Below are 24,540 nucleotides of genomic sequence, written 5' to 3' on the forward strand. Positions count from 1 at the left end.
CCGCTCCGAGTCCTGTATGGCTGGCATCTATTTCAAGAAAAAAAGGCTTACTGAAGTCGGCATAAGCTAACACAGGAGCAGATGTTAATTTCCGTTTCAGTGTTTGGAAAGCTTCTTCACATTTGTCATCCCACCTCTGTCTGAATTTTTCACCAGTCAAATATACTCTTTTCTTTTGCTTCTTACCCGGTGGCATTTCCCCCAACAGCAGCCAGCTGATGTAATGGTGCTGCAATCCTAGCGAATCCTTGCACAAAACGTCTATAATAGCTTGCAAATCCCAAAAAAGATCTAAGCTCTTTTGCGGTCTGAGGTTTTGCCCATTCTGCTACTGCTTGAATCTTCTCAGGGTCTGTCACCACCCCTTCACCAGTAATGACATGACCCAGATAACGTACCTCTTGTTGGAAAAAACAGCATTTACTGAGCTTAACTTTGAGACCATGATGCTGAAATCGTTGCAAAACTTTCTCCAATCTCTCCAGGTGTTGCTCTACTGTTGATGAAAACACAATCACATCGTCCAAATACAAGAGCACTGACTGAAAACTTTCATCACTGAATATACGTTCCATCAGACGTTGGAAAGTACTTGGCCCATTGGACAAACCATATGGTAAACGATTATATTCAAACAGGCCAAACGGCGTACAAAAAGCAGTCTTTTGTTTATCCTTTTCTGCCACTGCCACTTGATTGTATCCACTTGCCAGGTCCAAGGTGGAAAACCAACACGCTCCACTCAACGCATCTAAGGATTCTTCGATTCTAGGCAGTGGATATGAATCTCTTCTTGTTTTCGCATTTAACTGCCTATAATCCACACACATCCGAATTGATCCATCTTTCTTCTTTACAATCACAATCGGTGAGGAATATGGGCTGCAACTTTCCCTAATTTCCTTTTGCTCTAAAAGTAATTTTAATGTGAGCTTTAACCTCCTCATATTGAGTAGGGGGCAACCTTCTATACCTTTGACAAACTGGAGCCCTCATCTACCACTGGGATCTGATGTTCAATCAAATCAGTATAGCCCAAATCCCCACTTCCTTCAACAAACACAGAAGCATATTTATTCAGTAACCTCCTGGCCTTCCCTTCATGCTCCGCACTCAACAGAGGAAAATCAAGTGCCTGAACTTGTTGAGCAGCTGTTACCCCTGACTGTGACACATTACTCTGCTCAATAAAAACAATACAATTTTTGTTCTTCCTGTACCGGGGTAAACTGAATATCAAGATCCCCTCCACTGACCACCACTTCAGCCCTATGAACAGATGCTAGTCGAACATGTGGGTACAAAATAACATCCCTAGTCCCCACATTCATAATTGGGACCAACAATTGTCCTTTTTCTGGGGACACTATTGAACCTATCATTAAAAGGTCTGCAGGTAAGCTCCCCTCACTCTCTGTCAGAGGCTCTAAAAGCAAAGACTCCTTTGGCATGAGTCTAGTGTACCCACTCGCTGCACAAACCAATTGCAGCGTACCTGCTGGCACCTTGACTGGACTTTGGGCCAACAGTTTTACAAAAGACTGATTTTGTGTATCGTACAATTGACAGATTTCCAATGCCTGTTTCAAAGAAGCTTCACATTGCTGCATCATAGGACTTTTCGAATATTGAGACCCAAATTGTTGCTTCAAAAAGCTCATGACAATTTTGAATTACATTCATACCAATTAACCCAGGAACCTGTTTCTTCCCTTTCCCTTGTCTCTGTATCAAATGTGTCTTTCACCACCAACACCCCCTGTTTTGGAAGAATTTGGTCAAGGATATTAATATCTAGTTCCAGATAACCCACATATGGGATCTCAAGGCCATTTGCTGCTTTTAACACCAGCCAACCACAATCCTTCAATACATCTACATCCTTTCCAACAATGTGCCGTTTAAAACAACTCTCAGTTATCACGGAAACCATAGAGCCAGTGTCAATCAAAACTATTTATTTCAACACCCCCCATCTTCACAACAGTGACTGGACATTGACCCACCAATTGTTTATAGATTTCTGGGCTAGTTCCTTGAACCATAGAGCCAGGTGACCCCTCGCTTACTGTGTGGCTCTCCACAGCAAAGGGTGTTAGTTTAACGGGCCAGACTTTTGGGCTTGGGGATTGGATACATCATCTGCAAGGTGTCTCTGCTGCCCCCATACTTGACTGGGGTTCACAATCTCACTACAATAACGCCCAATATGTCCCACTTTCTGACACTTGAAACAAATAGGCTGTCCTGAGGGATCAAAGGAATACAATCTTCGTGGCACTCCCTGCTGTTGCCTATTAGATACTTGCAATTTGGACATTTTCTCAGTTAAAATCACTTAATTGCTTTTGTTGACTTTTCACCATACCAAACAGCTCTACTAACATTGGATCAGGGCTCTGTTTTGCAATCACTGCTTCACTATCTATAGTACTGAAGTTCTCAGACCCAAACGAGGTTTCAGAAACCCTCACCCCGTCAGTAGCCCACTCAACAGCTTCTTTGCGGACATCAAGGAATGTTAAACTTGGTTTCTGTCTAATCATTCTTTTTAGCTCTCTACACAGTTCCTTACTTCTCACGTTCTCTGCAAACTGATCCCGAAGCATTACATCCTCCGCCGACACACCTTTTGGGTTACAGCTTTTTAGTTCTTTTAACAAAGCCATTAATGCATGTGAGAACTCAATTAGAGTTTCAGTTTTCCCTTGTTGCCTTTCAAAAAACTGTCTCTGTAATGCAGTAAATGATTGAGCACTTCCAAATACTTCAAGCAAAGCTTCAAAAATTCCCTCTGGCCTGGACCGTGTTTCCTTAGATCTATACTTAATTTCCTGTTTTGCCTCACCCTCTAGATGTTCCCAAATGTAATCAACTGCCTGATCTGGTGTAAAGTTACGGGCCTTGAACACACTCTTCAGGTCCTCAATCCAATCACTCAGAGGTACACTTGAAGCTTTACCAGTATAAACTTTACATCTCTTCTCTCTGGGAACATAAACCACCTCTACCTTTGTTGTGCTTCCTCCTTGCCGCACAGTCCCACTGTCCATTACAGCACCCCTTAACAGTTTCTCATTCTCAATAGCCAGTCTATCTTTCTCTTCCTTCTCCCGAGCTAGTCTCCTCTTTAGATCTGCCAGCTGATCCTGGAGCAGCTGATCCTGGAGCTCTTCTGCAGCTGATCCTCTGTGCCGTAGTCCTTGGCCTTTATTTGACAATCGCCTCCGTCTTCACCAAGGTTTTGATTTAATTTGTCCTCAAAAAAAAAGAAAAAAAAAAGAAAGAAAGAAAAGGAAGGTACACCTAAATTAGGGTTCCCATCCTCGTCGCCAAAATTCTGTTGTGTGTGTGCTTTCATTAATCACCAGGAACCACAAAGGTCCTAATAAATACTCCTTTTATTGATACAAAGGCTCTAAAATCTAGTTTAACCATCCACCTTCCTCAGGAAGGCATGACACAAACAGCAATCTCTTAAAGAAAAAAAAACCAAACAACTCAAGAACAAATCAATTCTGAATAACCCAATTATTCAACCAAAAATTAGGACAAATTAAATCAAAACCGAGGAAATCTATTACAAAAAAACAAAAATAAATCAATTCACATACATCACTTAAATTCACATAATCATACAAAAAATAACTTAAACCCTTCAATAAACAAACACATCATACCTTTAAAACACCCATTTTACACCCAGGCTGCTCTGGTTACCGGGGTTCTCGGGAGCGCTTACGATCTACAAATACATATTTCTTAAAACCACTGCACACCATTCCCTTTATTACTTGAAAACCCCGCACAATGACTATATATACACACATATTACTCACCCAATTCATTCCCAGCACCGTATTTATGTGGCGTCTTCACCGCATGAGTTTGGTGCATCACTTAAATCAGTCCGTGCTAATCCCCCTTAAAATATATGCACAGTGCCTCCGCCCCTCCCCATTTCACCAGAGCTCAATGCCACGTTCTACTGTATGCCTGTTGCAGTTTGAAATAAATAACAGGGTTTTTCCTACATTTAACATTTTTTGGCGGCCGCCAAAACGATTTTTTGTCCCGCCAAAGCCTTATTTGATCTGTAGTTGGGTTTTGTGAGTGAAGCAGGCTACAGACGGAGTGACGGAGAGAACGAGCACAGCGCCTTACCTCCGCGCGGGCACTCTCCGGCCCCTATTTTAACTATCTAAACGCAAAGTGTAAAGCGCACGGCGCAGGTGCACTCAGGGCGTGTCCCAATGCACTTTTGCTAGTTTAACGACGGAAAAAACGGTTGGCGTGCCCAGGCGCATGGTCTAAACGGGTTGTCCCTATTCTCTTAATGAGCAATGGGTGTTTTTTGTGCGTAACGTACAATAAACTAATCAGTCTCATCTTCCAACGCAGAGCCAGTTGCGCTCGTGCCATGACAGATTTGCCATTTACACGGCGGAATTTGGAAAGCGCAAAGCCAAAACGCGTCTCCGAGATGAAGGGCTGCTCGTGTGCAAGCAAATAGATAGCCTAATTCTGATACATGCGATGACTATCCATTATGACTCGTAGGCATTTTTATATTTAATTAGTCTACAAAAAAATCTTATGCATCGCAATCCTTTAATTTTTAATATTTGGCATGTTTGTGCTGCTGTGCGTCCCTGTGTTTAATAAGCAGTGTGTACGCGCGTTGTGGACCCGCCTATACTAACACGCTCTTTAAATAACAAAGAAAAAACATTGCGCCAGACTTTAGACCATGGTTTGAGTTGGTCTATGGAGCAGTCTATTTTCAGCTCCTTAAAATAGCAATGCGCCAGAACACACCTCTTTTTTAGACCAGCACACGCCCATGGGTTTCACAAATGGGCGCAAATGCATTTGCTAATTAAACGACGTGGCGCTGGACAGGAAAATGAGAACGGCGCCGGACTGAAACTAGCAAACACACTTGCGTCGCATTGTGCCGGGTGTATGATAGGGCCCTCCGTCTTCAGTTCTGTCTTTGCTCCCTCCCTCGCATCAAAATCAACTGATCCTAAAGGTCGGAAGACCGAATCCATGTTTCACGTAGTGCATTCGGAGAATATTTTTGCTGAATTACCGCTGGGTGTGAATTGCAGTCAAAAAAAGAAAATCCCTTTTCTTCTCTTACAACTTGTGACAAGCATTCCGCGCATGCAGCTGACATAACTTTAAACGCAAAAAAACAAAACAAAAAAAAAAAATCTATCCAGTTATGAAGTGTTTTTTTGTGTGTGTGTCTGTGTTGACAAATCTTTCGCGATGTTCTAACAGCCAGGATTCCCACACAACACGTCCGCTAACGTTCGATTCGCTCACCTAATGACCTCCTTTGAGCCGAATCATTTATAATGGTCTGGTTGTAAAAAAAAAGCCAATTGGTCTGCCCGTCAGTGTCTGAATCGGTGTATAACAAATCATTACTTAGAAGAACATACACACATCTGAAATGAGAAATTAAGTGTGCTTACCCCATTCAGCAAGAGTGTTTAGTAAAATTTAGCCTTAATAATCCACAGTATGTATAGGCCTATGACAATGTGTAGTAAATTACCTATAAAAATCATTTAGTTTTAAAGATAGACTGGAGTGAGACTGGAGCAAGCTGTTGCTAGCTAGCTGCTAATTGTATTAAATTTTATATGGTAAAAAATAACACTATTACACCTTTTAACAATATGCTTTTAATGCTACTTTTTAATTGACATGATTATACTAAAATAATTATCAGGTCTATCAAAAAAGGATTTTATCTTTCAAAACAATGAAAGCCAGTCGTGGAAAAATCACAGCTTTTTTGCAAAGAGGGCAAGAAAGGATGACAGTGAGGGTGACAGGTAATATCTGTGTCTGATAATTGCATAATTTGTAAATAGATAAATTGTGATACCTTTGACATTTCAAATATACTTTGGTATCGATGATGATTACATGTAAAATATGTTGTAATCGCTTTCTTTTACTATCTAGCCTGACAGTGATCGTTTTTTTTCATGAATAAATAGGATAAGAAAAAAAAAATCACAAATTGTTATTATTCTTATTGTATTTCTGTTTCTTATTGTATTTATTTAAAATTTATTTTAAATTTAACATTTATTGTCAATATTGGGCTTGCGGATCATGTGGGTACTAGGGTACTCTTTGCTGTGTGTGGATGACCATGTCGGTCAGCCACCACCGAAGACCAATTTTGACCCAGGAAAAACCCTGAATAAAAAACAGTTTTTATTATGTTTTGACATGGGTCTTCAGCTTTTAGACATGGCTGATGACAGCACTACAAATCAACAGACTGAATTAGTATTTGCTAACATTTTTAGCTAAAGTGGCATGGTTAGCCTAAGCCTATGGGACCCCCCAGGGGTCAATAATGTGGAGCAATTAGTGCGCATGGAATAATTCAGGCACGCGCAGACATTACTAGTTGCTTTCAGATGCATGACACTGTAGGGTTAGATTAGACTTCTATCCCCAAGATATTTGATTTCTAATGTCATCATCATACATAGTGCATTTACCTAAACTGCACATTGTTGGTTTGATTGCTTACACCACTCTCTTCATTTGTAAGTGGCACTGGATAAAGGTACCTGCTAAATGATTAAAATGTAAAGGGAAATTAAGCAAGATTTGGACTAGACCCTTTGTCTTCAGCTGAAAAACAGTAATTGCTTAAAAAAAAAAAAAAAAAAAAAAAAACCTTGAATCTGTTGATGATAATAATAGCTAATATGTGAGGTGACATAATTGTAGCCTTGGTAAAATAAACAGTTCGAATACAGAAATATCATTATAGTTACAACCAAAGGTTGTAATGAAAATCTGCATTCTCCTGCAAATAGTCAAGACACCACTATCCTCTACCGGAAAATGAAACCTTTACCCTCATATCACTGATGTGGTCCAAATTTTCCATTCAGTTATAATAGTCAGCAAGTTTGAGTTGCAGGCAGATCTCAGATCTAACTGACACCTTTATTTTCTGTTTAAGTACAATGTCAAAAGGAAATAAGAACAAACTAGAAGCTGTTCTTCAGCTCGGGTATGCATTTGTTGAAGAGATACAGGCAAGTTTCATTCTTGTTATTCACAAATGTGTAATTAATTAACTCCAGTTAGTTAATGCCTATGTTTCACCCGTCTAAACAGTTGGTGCTGGTACTTCTCCATGTGCTAGTTCCACCATCACAACTTCATGTACTAGCTACCAAAATCCTGGTAAGTAGAAAAACTACTTTAAAAACACTTTTCATAATATGGTATGCTTCAAATAAAAACAATGAGTTACGTTGCAGGGAATGTTTGCCCTCAGAGTGGTTTTGTGCAGAGTGTGATCAATTGGTACATAAACGCCACACTCTGCACAGTAGGCAGACCACCATAAATGGCTTTTATAAATACATTACCCCAACAGAGTTTGTGAAAAACTCCATGATGATAAGTACATCATCTGTGAACAAGGTTGGTGTCTCTTTTTCAGTCGATTTGCATTTCTTCATCAACACACAATTATTAAATTATTCATTGTTTTCCAAGTACTTGCTAACAATCCAAACATTCTTTAATGTCATCCTGATTGTCCTTTGCTCTTTCCTCAAAATATATGCTCCTGTGACACTGGTGATGTTGCAATCTCTGTTGCTAGATCCATCATACTCGTTTGCATAAATGGTAGGACTGGGTTAAAAATATTGTTTATCTAACATATTACTTTAGTTCCTTGTTAGTTATTTGTCTTTCATGTGCTCTCAGGCCGTTATAATCTTCACGTTCCGGTGCTGCTAACATGCAAACATTGCAATAAGCAATGGGCTCCAGAAGTCAGTGACTTTGTAAGGAGTGGTTACTGGCCCGCTACCATGCAAGCACAGACACTCTTCCACCAAGATCTGTTCCATTCCTTTGAAGCTATGAAGACAACAGCTCCAGGAATGTCAGTGAAAGCCTTCACAGCAATGTTGGACCAGAGAACAAATCGGTTTGGAAGAGTGTGTACAAATTTTTAAGCTGAAAGACAAATGCGTTCGTTATTATTATAAGTAGATGTAAGGCTGGACAGTATGGCAAAAAGAGTCTTTGAGTCCAAACAAGGCACAAATTCAAATATACCCACAAATGAATTCAAGTTCCACAAGTGGCTGTAATATTTCAGGTTACTAAAAATGAACTGAACTGAAGACCATATTAGAGCGCATTTAAAGCTGTTCTATAAATAGTTTTTCAGACTGGCAAAGTGACAAAACATAAATGGGGTGACCTTGTAGTTCATTGTCATTTAAAGCTGTTCTATAAATAGTTTTTCAGACTGGCAAAGTGAATGCAGATGCTTTTCAGAGGAGCTTTCTGCAATATGTGTACTGCAACTCTGAAGAGGACCAACTTCTGGAAAAAGAGCCATTTGTCTGTCCAGCCTGTAGTCCTGAAATGGTGGCTGTTTCAGTGGATGGCAACAGAAAACTCTACAGGTTCCAGAAAGCAAACCAGTGAGTTTTGTGTACACATTAAAAACAGCCAATGTATGTCTGTGCTTGCTATTAACATCATAATAATATAGTTCTCATTTAAATAAATAAAATTAATCTATTGATACTGTAGCTGTTGAATATAATATTATTATTATTATTATTATTATGTAAAACTCACTACAGTGGTTATCCAAATTATTATAATTTATTATTATTTTTATTATTATTATTATTATGTAAAACTCACTACAGTGGTTATCCAGAATATGTTTTGTTGTAGGAGTGAAGAGCCAGGGTTTTTTGATGGAGTGTTTTTAATCCAAAGACTCTGAGGTGTCCAGTTTTGTTGAGGAAGGCCGGGGGGCTGTCAAGAGGGTAAGTTTCAATCAGGCTGAGCAGCAGGTATCTATGGCTTATTTTATGTTACAACAATTGGAAGTAAAATTAGATGTTTGGATGAGGGAATCTTTGATCAGGTGTTGAGATGGCAATGGCAGGTTGCTGAGGTTAGCAATGCAATCAGACTTTCCCAAAGAGTGAAGTTGCAGAGCTGGATGAAAAAAAATACAACTAGATTTAATCCAGAGGGCACAGTAATATCTATAGTATTGGTCGCCGCACATACAGTATGTCTGACACAATATCTGACAAAGTTAGACTTTTGCAAATATCCTCCTGCATGCTAAATGGCAAATAATTTCAATTAGTTTGTTATACTCCAAGGGATTTGCAGATGGAAGATGGGTCAGGCAATCAAAGACCAAATCTAATCAGACTGTAATTGTTGGTGTGTTTGAGCGTGCAGCCCTTCTATTTAAATGTTTACTTTGGTAGACGGCAGGAAGAGCAATGTGTGGGGAATCCCAATGGACAGCAGCAAGAGAGACCTCAAAGCAGGCCAACAAGTTGGATGAAGAAGGTGTAGAAATTGCTGTGTGCAGGCATGGATTCCTCCTCAAAGGTTGGTATTGGTCTTGCTATATAAAATACACAAAAATATTTGTAGATGAAACATCTGAAGCCTATTCTTCAGTGTGCAATGTGCTCTCTACTTATTTCTTTTTTTTTTCCAAAAGGTCTGAATATGTATAGAGGAGAAATCTTTGCATATCCAATGTTTCTCCAAAAAGAGTTCCAGGATGCTGCATTTTTGTCCATGGATGTGACCTGCCGTTATGTGCCACACCTGGAGAAGGTGTCAGAGGTCCTGACTCATCTTCAGCCTCTTCAGAAAATCAGACATTGCTTGTCCGTGATGCATGCCAAAGCCCACAATACAAAATGCGAGGTGATGCTTTTAACAACTTTTACATTTTGATGTAGCCAGCAATTAACGTAAAGTACCACAATGAATGATGTTGTGACCCAACAACAACCCAGGAGTGTGTTCTGAGTTGTACATGAGCCCCTATGTGCTGTCCTCTACAGCTGGTGACCTTGGGATATGTATCAATATTGATCACCCTGTTGTCCACCCTGTTTTAACAAGTCCACTGCTTCCTGTAGATTCTGTGGAATGCAAGGAACCAAGAAGGTGCCGGAACCACTCTTGGTGAAGAAGTACAGCAAGTCAATAGTTTTCTCTCCAGATGTGCCCTGACCACAAAGTATATGTCCAAGTCAGGTTTGTAAGATTCTTTGGCCCCTGGTCCCCTGCAAATGTACACATTAACATTTTACAATTGATTGTGATTTTTCTATTGTTCTTTACAGTAAGAACTGATATGCTTGAGTCTTCAATTAGTATTTTGACTTAAAGAAAGTACATATTTTATCAATGAAAACCAAATGATTGGTGCATGTTCATGCAAATCAGACCAAAATGGAACAATATTATTTCAAGTTCAAGTCTGCTTTATTGTCAATTTCCACATGTACAGTACATACATACAGAGAATCGAAATTGCGTTACTCTCAGACTCCGGTGCATACAGATAACATTAACATTAAAAGCCGTAAAAAAATAACTAGATCAAATATAAAATTTAGATACAATTATACAATAAGGGAATTAAAAAAAAAAAAAAAAAAAGACATATAATAAAAATAAAAGTTAAAAATAAAGTTAAATAAAGCAGCGCAAGGTAAATGACAGATATAGTGCAAATCAATGAAGTGAACAACAGTGCAGTTAAAAGATTTTTTAGTGCAAAAAAAAAAAAAAAAAAATTCACTTCTTAAAAATATCTTAAGTCTGATTAAAGTGACAAGTGACAAGGTTCGAGCTGTATGATGGCCCGATCGCATAGAAGGTGACTATTAAGTCAAAGTTTATAGCGCCACCCACTGTCCAGCAGGAGAAGTGTGTCCATTTTCACAAATGCTTTTGAATTCAGCATCTTATTTTTCAAGGGCGCAATCGATTTGCTTCAAACTTGATCAGATAATGACAAAACACGGCCGATTATAAATCTGTGGGTTGTGGGGATATTGGATATCTAGTATAGTGTTGCCGTGGGGCAACGGGTCAATCTTGAATATTCTGTTCTAGTGATTTTGAGGCAGATAAAATGCTCAGAATTACATGAAACTCAAAACACATATCAGTATTAATGATAGCTAGAACAATGGAAAAAGCACATGAAAGGACGTGGAGGAGGCACTCTATAGCGCCACCTTTTGTCAAAAGTGGGTGGGTTAGTTTTAGCTACAGACACCAAACTCGGTACATATATTGTCCTTAGAAGACGGACAACTTTCTAATTTACAGTCATCAGCTACGACCAACAGGAAGTCGGCTATTTCGATTTAAATGTGGCCTTTTTGGAAAAATATGGCTGTGAATTAATGCATACTCCCGCAGAGGAGAATTACACTATACACACCAACTTTTTTGCTACATGATGCCAAAACATTGAGGAACTTAAATTGGGAATGGATTTTGGATAACTTGAACGGTTTTTGCAGTGGTGATTTTTTGAAATAACAGTAAAAAAGGGAAACATTAATTGTCTTGTATTTTTAAAAATTGCAGCTTACAAACACTTCAAACCATTTTTCATACAGAGTAACATATCATTCTGAGGAAATATGCATAGTTTCACGATTTTACAAAACTTTATGGATAACAGAAAATTAAAAAACTGTCAGACATCTGATCTCACTCTGAGGCCACTCTCTCTGTGTGAGGGAAGGGAGGGGGAGTTGGTGGGGGGGTTGGCTGACAGAGAGAGAGAGGGATAGAGAGACACAGAGAGAGAGTTAACATCTCTTTAATCACCAGGAAAAAAAAAAATCAGTAATTGTGTGTTGTTGTTGTTGTTGTTGTTGTTGTTTCTCATCATTACAGCTTAAGAAATCTCTTAGGCCTTATCCTTTTCTGTCAGTTTTAGGGACCAAAAAAAAAAAAAAAAAAACCTAGTACAATTTGTAGGGCTCAGACAACATGATTTTATATTATTAGGTTAAAAAATTATGTGGATTGCAACATAAAAATATAAAAAAACGTGGACTTTACAAATGCTTATAGATCAATAAAATCATTAAAAATGCTTTTTCGCCGAGTGCATAATAATTAGTCATATTGATATTCTGATGATATTTTTTTCCAAGCACATTTTACCAAATTCCAAATCACATCAATCTTAATAAATCATACTATACATTTGTTTATTTAATCATTTATGAGTGATATATAATTTTCCTTGAAGGCTGGAAGTGAAAAAAAACTCCTTATATTCAGGAGTGCTGAATTATTAGGCATAAATATTTTTTGCCATGCATTGTTCATAGAGCTCATTGTAGCGGTGCCTCAGGTGTTGAAATAGATTTGTTATAACATTTATAACAGGTTTTCACACGGGACTCCGTCCGTAGTGCGTATACAGTATGTGTATGCGGTGCAGAAGCAGCAGCGAGAGCGCGTTATTGTAACGCGAAAGAACATTAAAATAATGCGCGAGCGCGAATCACAGATCTCCGTACGCAGATTTCCTCTGCTTTGTCACAAAACCAGACACGCGTGCTCAGATACATGCTCTAGCCCGGAGAAAATGCGCACACTTAAAACGCGTCTCCTCTCGCTCAAACTGTGTCTTGTGAACTCACAACTCTCTCTATGCTCAGGCGCTAGATATTCATTCTTTTCGCACCTTTTTAATTTTTAACCTTTTCTGTTCACATTTTTTACCGTGTGCAGTGTGCAGGCTCTTATCCATTAACATGAGCTCGGAAAAAAATACGCATCACAGACAGAGCTTGTAAACCTGGCCCTACGTAGGCATATGCCCAGTCTGTGCTGTTCTCGCGCTCCATTTAGGCGCGCCCTACATTCATTCTGACTGGTTCAGATAGCAACACCAATCGTGCATTGTGTAATACCAATCATGGCCACCACTAGATGGAGCTATAGGATTACTTTTAAATAATTGTTGTTGAAACGTGTATAGAGCATTTAAATCATTTATAAAAATCTTTCAAAAAATATGTATTCTTAAAAGCTAATTAATTTTACTGGTAATATAGTTTTATATGATCATTTCACAAATGTTTATAGATCATTAAAATGATTTTTAACAATGGTTATAGACAATTTATAATAAGCTCTCTTTGGTTTACATTAGTTAATGCAATAACTAACATGAACTAACAATGAACAATCTATTTTTCAGATCTTTTATTAATCTTTTTTTTATGTTAGTTAATCCTATCATTAAAAATATTAATGTTCATGTTATTTCACAGTACATAAATTAATCTTAAAATAAAACTGTAAATAAAAAAAAAATTAGTAAATAATGTATTAAAATATTTTTAAACTAAGCTTTAATTAACATTAATATATATAATTTTATGTTAAATAATATAGTCCTTAACATTAGTACAAGCTAAGTATGAACAACATATTTTTACTGCATTTGTTTGTGTTAGTAATATTTAGTTAGTAAATTAATATGTTAAATCATGGTATAGTAACTGATGTACATTAAATATAAATTTTAATTAATGTAGTAATCCATTTTGAACATAACATTACCCAAGATCCATAAATGCTATATAAATGATGTACTTGTTAACTTATATAATGTTAAAAACTAAATCCTTATTGAAAAGTCTTACAATAATAATAATAATAATAATTTATTTGTGTGTGTGTGTGTGTGTGTGTGTGTGTGTGTGTGTGTGTGTGTGTAAGTCAGTGTGTGAGAAAGACAGAGAGAGAGACTCACATTAATAAATGCCATACAGTTGTTGTTAATGTAATTTAATATAATTAATGTTAATAACTGAAACCTTATTGGAAGTGTTACTCAAGTTTTATATGTTGTGTTGTGTGTGTCTCTTGATGGTTTGGATTAACCCTTTCATTGCTGTATCCCTTAAATCCAAACTGCTAAATCAGGTGTGCCCAATCCTGTTCCTGGTGATCGACTCTCCTGCAAAGTTCAGCTCCAACTCTAATCAGTCACACCTACCTTTAATTTTCAAGCAATCCTGAAGACATTCATTAGTTGCTTCAGGTGTGTTTGAGTAGGGTTGGAGCTAAACTTTGCAGGACAGTCGATCGCCATTAACAGGGTTGGACACCCCTGTGCTAGAGGGTTACTGTGTATGTCTCCACTGGGCACAGTTTACCTGATGCCTGGGACGGTTTGGCGTTTGCACTGATGGCTTGAGCCCGCCATCGCTGCTTGCAGCTATATTTATTTTTATGATTGTATTTATGAATTTCTTTTTAAAAAGTCATTTTTTTTTAAATGAATTTTATTAACTAATTTATTAATTTTATTACATTTTGTATTCATTTGTTTACTTTTTAAAGAGTAAGAATGAACTAACAGTGATCAATACTTTTGTTACAGTGTTTATTATCTCTGGTTAATGTAAGATAATAAAAATACAACCATCCGCTGTTAATTCTAGTCCAGCTCAGTTAAATAATATAAACCTTGACAACTTTTGAAATCATGAGATGCATGAAAATAAAATGTCATAAGTCTTGCCATATCAGAATGTTACAAGAATGATAAGAATGTCCCTGGTCTTGTTTACCTGCGTTCCAGAGTCCAAGATAAGCCAAGGAAATTGGTGGCCGCACTTTGAAATCATTTGTTAACTAATTGGTCTCTCTGTGTTGCAGCTTCCTCTCATCCGAGGGTGTGTCCTACATGACCGTATGTGCATGCAGTCTGCCTGCTGCCACGGCCTTCTGCTTCTTGGAAGACTTGCGCTGGGAATTCACAGCATGCTTTGACAACTCTGCAGTGGCCCTGGCAAGCAGGCCATACCCATTTCTGGAGTTTGGTAGGATGACAGATAGAAGTGATTGGATTAAGCATTAGATGAGTTATTAAAACTGTATGCCATGTCATTTATTTATACTGTACTTAATCCATGAATTAGGCAAAGTCATTGAACTAATAGGCTGATCATGAGTTTGTCTGATGGTTTTATTCCAGATAGTGCCATTCAAAAACTTCAGCAGCATTATAACCAGAAAGGGGGTCCATCTCTGGAGGTCACCCTGGCCGAGGTTCAGGAAGACCTCAGGACCAGCCCCCCTCAGGTTCTCACAATGGAGGAAGTGGCACTCACCAATGGAGCAGCCAATGGGCATGTAGAACAAACAGCTGCATCAGGTGTGCCCTAGTAAAGAATACAGTTCATTCAGAAGGGCTGCATCTTAAGTTGGACATATAAATTGATCCTTTTTGATTTTGAAGGTCAAGGTCAGAGATTGGAACCAGTCTCAGCACCAGGGATCCTCTCACTGATTCTTAACATCATGTGTGCTGCCCTCAACCTTATACGTGGTGTTCATCTTATTGAATACACCTTCCAGGTATCACAAGATTTTAATTTGGTACAGAATGATCTTGACTAGGGATGTTACAGGGATGTAAAATTCTATACTATTTTGTCTAATTAAATAAAACTTAAATACCAAAAAAAAGAGCTTTTTAAATGCCACGAGTAAATGAAGTCATCATAACATTATAATAGTAACATGTTGTTTTTTTAAAGACGAGTTAAATTAAATATCCAGTATTGGCCAATACTAAAATATATATTTTATCAGCTGATGCTCAGTATGGTACAGAGTCAGGCAGACATACCATAAAGTCATTACTGATATTTTTATATTTCTCTGAATATGCCATTTTTTTTTTAATTGATCAGTTATTGTATTCATTTGTCCCTAGCAGTTTATGTTTGCAAGAGTATTATTTGAATTGATTTTTAATTTAAATTTATGATATGACCATTTTTTACAGGACCATTATGATGTTTTTTGAAATGTGGTGCAAATTATTTTATTATAATTAAGTAGGTGATTAAATGTCTTAATTATAATATGACACTTTTTTTACAGGATGATTATGATGGTTTGTGGAATGTGGTGGCGTTTCTTTTGGCATTTCTCTGCTGTGTTTGCCAGGTAAATTGTATTACTACTCTGTATGTGGCATCAACAATGATGCACTTGTAATATGTAATGTTTTCATCAAATACAGTACACTGTCTAAGCTCAGATCTTTATCTCTTTTCCATACAGTGTCATCTGTACTTGTTCCATACCTGCCAGAAGAAGCTGAAATCCTTTACTCTCCTGACTATCATCATCTTATGCAATGCTTTTCTCTGTGGTCTGAGGAACATCTGGCAGCTGGCCTTCCACATGTCTGTGGCCTGCCTCTCCACACTGCTCACCCTCCACCGCAAACTGCTGGACAGAAACATGGACTGTGGAGTATGAGGACATCAGCTGGCTGTGGACAACAGTAGGGTGAGAGACCAAAAAATGTGACGTGATGCTCACGAAAACTCACATTGGTTTTTGCTTTAGCTTTTCTTTGATCTAATGTTATGTTTTGTCTCACATGGATAGTGAGTGCATTGGCTTTTCTACAGGGGTCTTCAATTCCATTGATGCATATCAGAAATCAAGTTTTTAATGACATATTGTGAATGTAATATGGATAAATCGAACCAATTTTGTTGGTTTAAAAAAGTTCATTTTAAGTAAATTTTATTTATTTGCTGCAAAATAAGAATACTTGTTGTTTAAGCTAATTTAAAATGGTAATCTTTGTTTACTTTTCTGTATGAAGGGTTTTTTGTGTCGGTTTAATTGTTATAAAGCTATAAATGCACATATATTGCATATAACTGACTGAAAGTGGGTAGAAATGGTATTAACTTCAGGTGATTCATGGTCATGTTTCAATATGAGGTTATCAAGGATATCTAGTCATTAACTATTTCAGTTCTTTTGAACATGATCTTTTGGTTTTATTTTGGGCAGTGTCGGTTAGTTAGTAATGGGCTACTCCACAATACCTTAATTTTTTGTATTATATTAGTACTATAAATTTTATACAAAGCACATTCAGGTCTTTTAACTAGTCTTATCCCATTTTTTCCACACAAGATAATTTTATCTAGCCTATCTTTCCATAATACTCATCCCAAAGACTATAAATCAAAACTAATTATCATAATACAACATTTATTTATCAAGTGGGTAAGCTGCAGAGGTGCTAAAGAATTGCAGGAAATTGCATTTGTTGATATCCACATCTATTTTCTTAACAAAAAAAACTTTTTTTTTTTTTGTCAGCATACATTAATGATGATTTACACAGCTTAGTTTACATATTAATGTAATTTATTTGCTCCGTTTATCTTCATGAAATAGACAAAAACCACTAGACATTTTGTCTGTTTATTTTGCAGCAGACAGTATTATAATATAATAAGTTTGAGTAAACTTAAAGGGATACTCCATCCCAAAATGAAAATTTTGTCATTAAACACTTACCCCAATGTCGTTCCAAACCCGTAAAAGCTTTGTTTGTCCTCGGAACACAATTTAAGATATTTTGGATGAAAACCTGGAGGCCTGTGACTGACCCATAGACTGCCAAGTAAATATCAGTGTCAAGGTCCATGAAAGGTATGAAAGTTTCTTCAGAATACTCCATCTGCCATCAGACGTGCAATCTGGGTTATAGGAAGCGACGGGAACACTTTTTGCAAGTGAAGAAAATAAAAATAATGACTTTATTCAATAATTCCTTTGTCAACAGTCCCAGTAACCCAGATTGCACGTCTGATGGCAGATGGAGTATTCTGACGACCTTTTATGGATCTTGACACTGTTATTTACTTGGCAGTCTATGGGACAGTCTCAAACCTCCCTGTTTTCATCCAAAATATCTTAAATTGTGTTCCAAAGACGAACAAGGCTTTTATGGGTTTGGAACGACATGGGGGGAAGTGATTAATGACAAAATTTTCATTTTGGGATGGAGTATCCCTTTAAGATTAAGTTCGGTTTGTTTACATTAATCCTTAATCAGTTCAATGTTTAAAATAATAAGGAAGCATTGACATGATATACTGACACATTGCATTCCGTTATACTTGTGCTGCATTTCGTTTTTTTTTGCAAATGTCATGCACTTCAAGCAGTCAGCATGGAAAAATACATTTAAGTTAATCTGAAATCGTTTTTAGGCAAGTAATAAGCATAGATATAAATGTGAACTATATTTCTGAATTTTTACAAGCAAGCTGTGCTTCTAAATGGTTGGCGCAGAGTTGGCAAAAATGTCATTTTGCTGTTGTAGCAGCAGCTTGCATGTAAAGTTTTTGTCTAGGATATCATTTAGTGCTGTTGTAAAGCTACAGTATGTTCATGTCAACGCCTTATTACACAATATGATTACAGATAGTAAAACAGAGGAGTGAGAATGTATGTATTATCATTTGAAAGTGTGTGAAAACGGCAGCCAATGTTGTAATAACAGTAATGTAAGGGCTCTGTTTCTATTGACTGATTTCTAGGCTTTCTTCCCAGGATAGCTTGACAAAATAAAGCAACATATTCCGATTTGTAATCATGGTTTCTTATACAATTTTAACGAGGGTTGCTGAGGTCACAGTAGTGCCCTTAGCCTTTTAAACTTGTACATATTTACTCAGTCCTCATATAATACATGGAGTACTGTGTTTGTTGAATCTATGAGATATGTATTTTTATAATGATAGTTTCTCATGTTGTAGATCAGATTAAATGTTTAGTTACACAAATGAGAGAACCTGTATTTAGATGAATTTTATCTCTTGTATTTGTGACCCATGTTTTTTAAAGCCTGTGTCAGTGAACTGTAATTGGTGCTGGAGGTTATTACTTATACTGCTTAGTAATAATGAAAGATTGAAACCAATATTGTCTTACATCAACCTACATTTAATTCAGATGATGCATGCATTTAAAAGTTTTTAATCAAGGCAATTTTGTCTTTAACAAGTAATTCTGCTTAATGGATGGACAGTTTTTTTCAGATAAAAATTTGAATTGGTTTTGTTTCATTGGAGTTGAAATGATCTTTTATCAACTTCAACCAACGAACCTCCAGCAACCAAGAAAGAGACTTTTAAATAGTGAGAAGTAATGTGAGCACTATTCTGTGGAATCAGCCTGTTTATGCCACAAAAGAAAAAGAAAAGTTAATTGTGATTTTTTTAATCTAACAATTCTGACTTCAGTCTGAACTGAAAAAAAAAATAATTTCAGAATACTCTTAGAAATCTCTAAGAATACGGAGTAATTCTATAAAATTGCAGAATTTGCAATTTGCAACTCAGAATTGTTTATTGTTTCTGCCATGGAATAGAAATTTAAAAAAAGGTAACTAACTTTATATCTCACAATTGACTCTTGATTCTCAGAATTATGAGTTAAGCTCACAATGCTGGGAAATCTGAGAAAATATGAGGAGAAAAGTCTGAATCCGAGAAAAATAGGTCACTATTGTGAGATAAAAACCTTTTTTTTTTAAATGAATTTTATCCTGTGGTGGAAACAAGCTTCAATTTAATTCCCTTGTTGCAACTTGACATTTAATAAATCAACAGCTAAACATAAGAACTGTGTTTGTCTTGTTTGACTCCATCATTTTTTCTGTTTGAAGCTGTGTGTTTATATATTTTATTTCCTAATAGATAAGAATAAGAACCTACAGTAGCTCAAAAAACTCAAAAATGGTTTTGATAATTAGCCTGAATATCCTGAGAGGTTTCAAAAACTCATATTGACTGCAATTTTATACCACTTGGATGAAGCTGAAAAGTGAAACAACTTGTTAGAAAGTCCCATGAATACATTATATTTTGCTTTGGAGCCTATACTAAAGCTGAATCAGTGCAAAATGATGAATGATTCAACAGATGTTCTAAATGGCTCAATGTTTTTAAATTCAAACCTTTCAGTTTTTCTGGACTGTAGTTTCCTAGCAGTTTCATCTACTTTCTAATTTAAATGTAAGTGCTATTTCACTTCATCAAAACTGACAGAATTCTCAGTAAATTATAGATACTTTGTACATGTTTAATAGGTTTCAAAGCAATTGTGGTATAGCTTTAGAAAATAAAAATCAACTGCATTAGGAAGAACCAGTTATTTGATATATTTTCCCAAGCAACAGTTCTAGAATTAGACCATATTCTCAGCTTACATTTGTAGGCTTTCTTAGGACCACAAAGGTTATATTTAATTTCTTTGTGTAGTCATTTTTTATGTTTCATGTGTCATATAACAGATGGTGTTTGTAAGGTTGTACTATATGTATCAGAACATTAGGTGGCAGTATATAACTAGTTTATTGTAGGCCGAAGGAGCTGTGGACATTTTATGATCATCAATGTAAGTTACATAGAGTTTCAGTTATGCATTTAATTGGAGGTCAGCTCTTTCTTTGGCTCACCTAGTATTGCTATACTTATTAAAATAAACTTTTTTTGTGGGTCTTCAACTAAAATATAGCCTGTTGTGTGTTAATATGAACAGCTATTGTTTATATGATAATGTTTCATGTTCCAATTCTTCAGCTCTTTTACTGTTAACTTGAGATCTGGGACTTGTAGGTGCCTAATATTAACTTTATGACCTTTAATCGCCTCTGTTGGTATATTCTCTAGGGATATGGTTTAAAAGTTGATCCTTGTGTGTATAGTTTTGGATGGTCTTGTGAGTAATGCTGCGTATCAGAGCAGCAATGCTGATCAAGGTCAGTGGTGTAGGTCACAGAGTATATAATGCTGGAAAAAAAGCAAGACTGGTGCCGGCATTACGCACCCAGTGTTGCTGTCTCTTGCTTGGCGACACAACACCGAAATCTTGGCAGTATATAGTCACATTCGGTCCAACAGATTAGAGCAGAGGTTTGACCCAAATCACTCTACTGCACTGATCCATTTAATTTTTGTTTTAGGCAAGCATTAAAGGATCAGTCACAGAGTTCTGCTTCTCCTGTTGGCACTAACCAGTTTGATTTGCAAGCATAGCCATCATCTTTTATTTCCTGAGGAACGTGAGGTGTCTACAGAGCATAAGATCACAACTGCAATATTGCTTCTGGTAATACTGAATAACGTATATTTTAGATGCAACATTGTGAGCGGATTTGTCTCTACCAATAAAAATACCTAATTCAAAATGATAATTGATGAATCAGTGTTTTTGAGTGGGTGGCTTGAATGAATGATTCAATTACTCAGTTGTTTTGTGAATCAGGGTTTTTGAATGAATCGCTTGAGTGAATTGAGTTACTCATTGAAGGAACCTATGTTTTTGAATGAATCGTTTGAGCAAATTAGGCAATAGCTGCGTCGAAAATCGCATACTCTCCGAGAAGGTAGTTATTTTGAATTTGGAATGACTTGCTTATAAAGAGTCATTTGTCGCCACCTACTGGCATAATGATGTAATGAAAAATCCACACTACTAATGCACAGAATTAAATCTAAATTATACTTCAGTTGTGACATAAAGATAATGGTAAGGATAAATAATATATATTAGTGTCCATATCATCCAACATTATCAAGTGTACCACAATGACAATCTTTACAAGCAGAGGAATGAACATGCATTTGCAGGGTCAGAAAGCTCTCGTATTTCATTAAAAATATCATTATTTGTGTTCCGAAGATGAACAAAGGTCTTACGGGTTTGAAATAACATGATAATACAGTAAGTAAATAATGACAGAATTTTCATTTTTGGGTGAACTATCACTTAAAATGTTATAGTTATAGCACTATAAACAGCCCTTAACTGGTATATAATAAGGAACTTTTTTTTTTTTTCAGAAATTCTGAAAATTTAAGTTTGTAGTCTCTCTGTATTCATGCCTTGCTTTTTCCTCTTAAAGTTAAACGTTTACTCAGACCCTTCACAATGTCTTAACAAATTTCTGATTAACAGTCTCTGTTAACATTCTTTCTGAATGATAAACGCAGATGTTGAAAGTAAAAGAGGCCTATCTTTATTATCAGACATGAATCATTAATCATTTTTTTGCTTGCAATGCACTATAAATTGCTTTGTGCTGCACTCATACAGCAGTTTATTCAATATGAGAAAACAATTTAGTTTGAACTTTGACTATGGTAAAGTTGCCACCAAGGGTTTGATGTACAAATTCAGATTTTTCTGACCTATTTTTATGTCTTTCTCCCCTGTGAAGCATATACATATGCATTACAATCAAACTTGTGAACAAAGTTCATTCAGGCACATATGCACCAATCTAAAAAAGGAAATGGATTTTTCATAGGTTAAATTGTGTATCCGAGTGTCTGTCAGTGCAGTTTCCACACCTGACTCATCCATGTATAATGCATTTGTACTGGAAACGCACTTGACACGGCTCTCAGCTGGACTCTGTACTAGTGTTGAATTGAGTAGGATTTTCACCAAATATGCTTCTAATAATCGCTTTCCAACAATGCTTGGTGACTCAGTGTCAATTGCTGTCATACAGGCCTCATGATTCGAGTTGGAAGCCTGCACAGCAAACAAAAGAACCACAGGAACCGTGTCCGGTACTGTACCATCTCCATCCTTTTTTACTTTACTCTTTGTCCTGATAAATCATTGTTCTCTCAGCAAAAATGAGACACTCCAGAGACCTTTTGTTCTGTTTCAAACATGAGATGGAAACACTGTTAACTGAGACAGATCTTTGGCAGCATTGTGAATATCAGATTAAACAAAACAATATGTAATCAGGTTGTTGGTGTTGTATGTGTTTTTGCATAGATGATATATTATGTGGGTAGATATTTAATAAAGCTGGTTTACATGGTTTTAGCTCCTATTTCTGTTTGAAAGACAGTGATTTACTGAATATTAATCATTTCAAACATAACATTAAGGGGATAGTTCAGCCAAAAGTGAAACGTGTCATCATTTACTCAACTTCATGTCATTCCAGACCCGTATGACTTTCTTTTCTTGTTAGATACTGTACAAAAGACATACTTTATTGTCTCCTTTTGTCCATATACAATGAAAGTGAATGATCACAGTCATTCGGCCAAATGTCTCCTTTAGAAAATAAGAAAGTCATACTTGTTTGAACAACATGAGGTTGAGTAAATTGTGACAATTTCATTATCTCTTTAATAGTTAAGTGCAAAATAAAATGGTGAAAAACAGGTAAAATTCCTATGTATTTTTTCACAGAGTGTGTTTAGAAAACAGTGCTCCACAAACAACAGTGTGACCCACTGTACACTAACATGCCATAAATATTTGATACCTCACATTACCAACAGAATTCTTCAGGGACATTGTATTTCTCCCTGCACTTTCAGTCGAGGTTGCTGTGACCCTGAAAGACCCTGTTGTTTCAATCAGTTTTTGTTCAACCATATACAGTCTCAGACCACACTGAATATCTGAGATTCAAAATCTAATCTACACTACTGTTTAAAAGTAAGATTTAAAAAAAACAATAATAATAAATTAATACTTTCATTCAGCAAGGATGCAGTACTGTAAAGTACTATTTATTTAAGATTATTCAAAGTATCCTGAAAAATGTATCATTTTCTTTTTACAGAAATATTAAGCAGCACATCTGTGTTCAACACTGATAATATTAAGAAATATTTCTTCAGCAACTAATCAACATATTAGAATGATTTCTGAAGGATCATGTAACGCATGATCATCAGGTTATGCACAAACCTGTGGAGTTCATGAAGCTCAAGGACTACTACTATTAAACCAAAATGGCAGGTTTTTTTTTTATTCTTTTGGTGGAAAATGTTAGTAGAACTTTTCACTATAATCATCACGCTTAACTTGTAATGACTTTAATGACTTAAATAATTTGTAAGTGCAAAAGTGACCCATTTTCACATAGTGGCCTCAGACTTTTCAGGTCCCCGGGGTGCTTAGCATTAACATCTTTTCAAATGAGTCTTATTATTTGAAATTCATTATAAAATTCTAGATCCTTAGAAAATCAGATTTTACAGCATACATTCTTGGTGATGTTTGGTTTTCAGAGAAATGATGAAAAATCAATCACTAACTTTTCTATTTTATGTTCAACTTTGAATAATGCCTTTAAACTTTAATTTTTTTGCCACTAAATGAGTTTCTTAAATAGAAGTCACACACCCACATATGGCAGATAAAAGCTGTGGAGACTAATTTATGGACACTACTGACTAATTTATCTAGTGGATATTATAGAAGCCTTAATCCTCAAATAAGACTGCAGTTACATAAAGCTTTTGAGAAATTCATATTAAAAAATAGATAATACTAAGAATATAAAATATTAAAATGATAATATAATATCAATATTATAAGATATTAATAACATTTAAATATTTACCCCACTACCATTTAATTAATAAGTTACACAGTCTGGACTTAAGCTACAAATAAATACTCTGTATATGTGCAAGGACACTGGCTTATTATATTTAATACTGAGACTGAGGATCAAAACCTTTCATCAAAGTTGTCCTAAAACCAAAACAATACCCGTTCTTCAAATGTTGACTACTGTATTTTTAAAAATGTTTTTGAAATCTGACACCATATGACTTAAAATCTCAGCCTCAAACTAATTCGATTTCAATGTGACAAATGTTCCTATCAGTACCACAATGGTATTAAACCCTTCATTAAAGAACAAACACAAATGAACAGAGAAGTTCTGTTGAGAGAGCTTTTCTTTGTAGTGCTTTACCGCCTGAATCTGAAATGAACACTTAAAAGCAAACCTTTAAGCACAGGAGATCATTT

General features: G+C 36.2%; 1 protein-coding gene and 1 long non-coding RNA gene across 2 annotated transcripts in view; both read left to right on the forward strand.

Moving 5' to 3' along the window:
* LOC109082430 (vesicle-trafficking protein SEC22c-like) overlaps positions 1-17,261 on the forward strand; it is a 166,843-nt gene extending 149,582 nt beyond the window's left edge. The window contains exons 3-7 of the mRNA XM_042752478.1: positions 14,563-14,726; positions 14,882-15,061; positions 15,146-15,264; positions 15,796-15,861; positions 15,979-17,261. Coding sequence (XP_042608412.1) covers positions 14,563-14,726; positions 14,882-15,061; positions 15,146-15,264; positions 15,796-15,861; positions 15,979-16,179 — 730 coding nt within the window. The 3' untranslated portion in view covers positions 16,180-17,261. The remainder of the gene's footprint in view (positions 1-14,562; positions 14,727-14,881; positions 15,062-15,145; positions 15,265-15,795; positions 15,862-15,978) is intronic.
* On the forward strand, positions 7,457-9,958 carry LOC122142319. Its single transcript, XR_006158527.1, has 4 exons — positions 7,457-7,689; positions 7,771-8,006; positions 9,318-9,444; positions 9,560-9,958. It is a non-coding gene; the product is annotated as an uncharacterized LOC122142319 (long non-coding RNA).
* Positions 17,262-24,540: the final 7,279 nt, after the last annotated feature.

Source organism: Cyprinus carpio, chromosome B24, assembly GCF_018340385.1.
Source record: "Cyprinus carpio isolate SPL01 chromosome B24, ASM1834038v1, whole genome shotgun sequence".
NCBI lineage: Eukaryota > Metazoa > Chordata > Actinopteri > Cypriniformes > Cyprinidae > Cyprinus > Cyprinus carpio.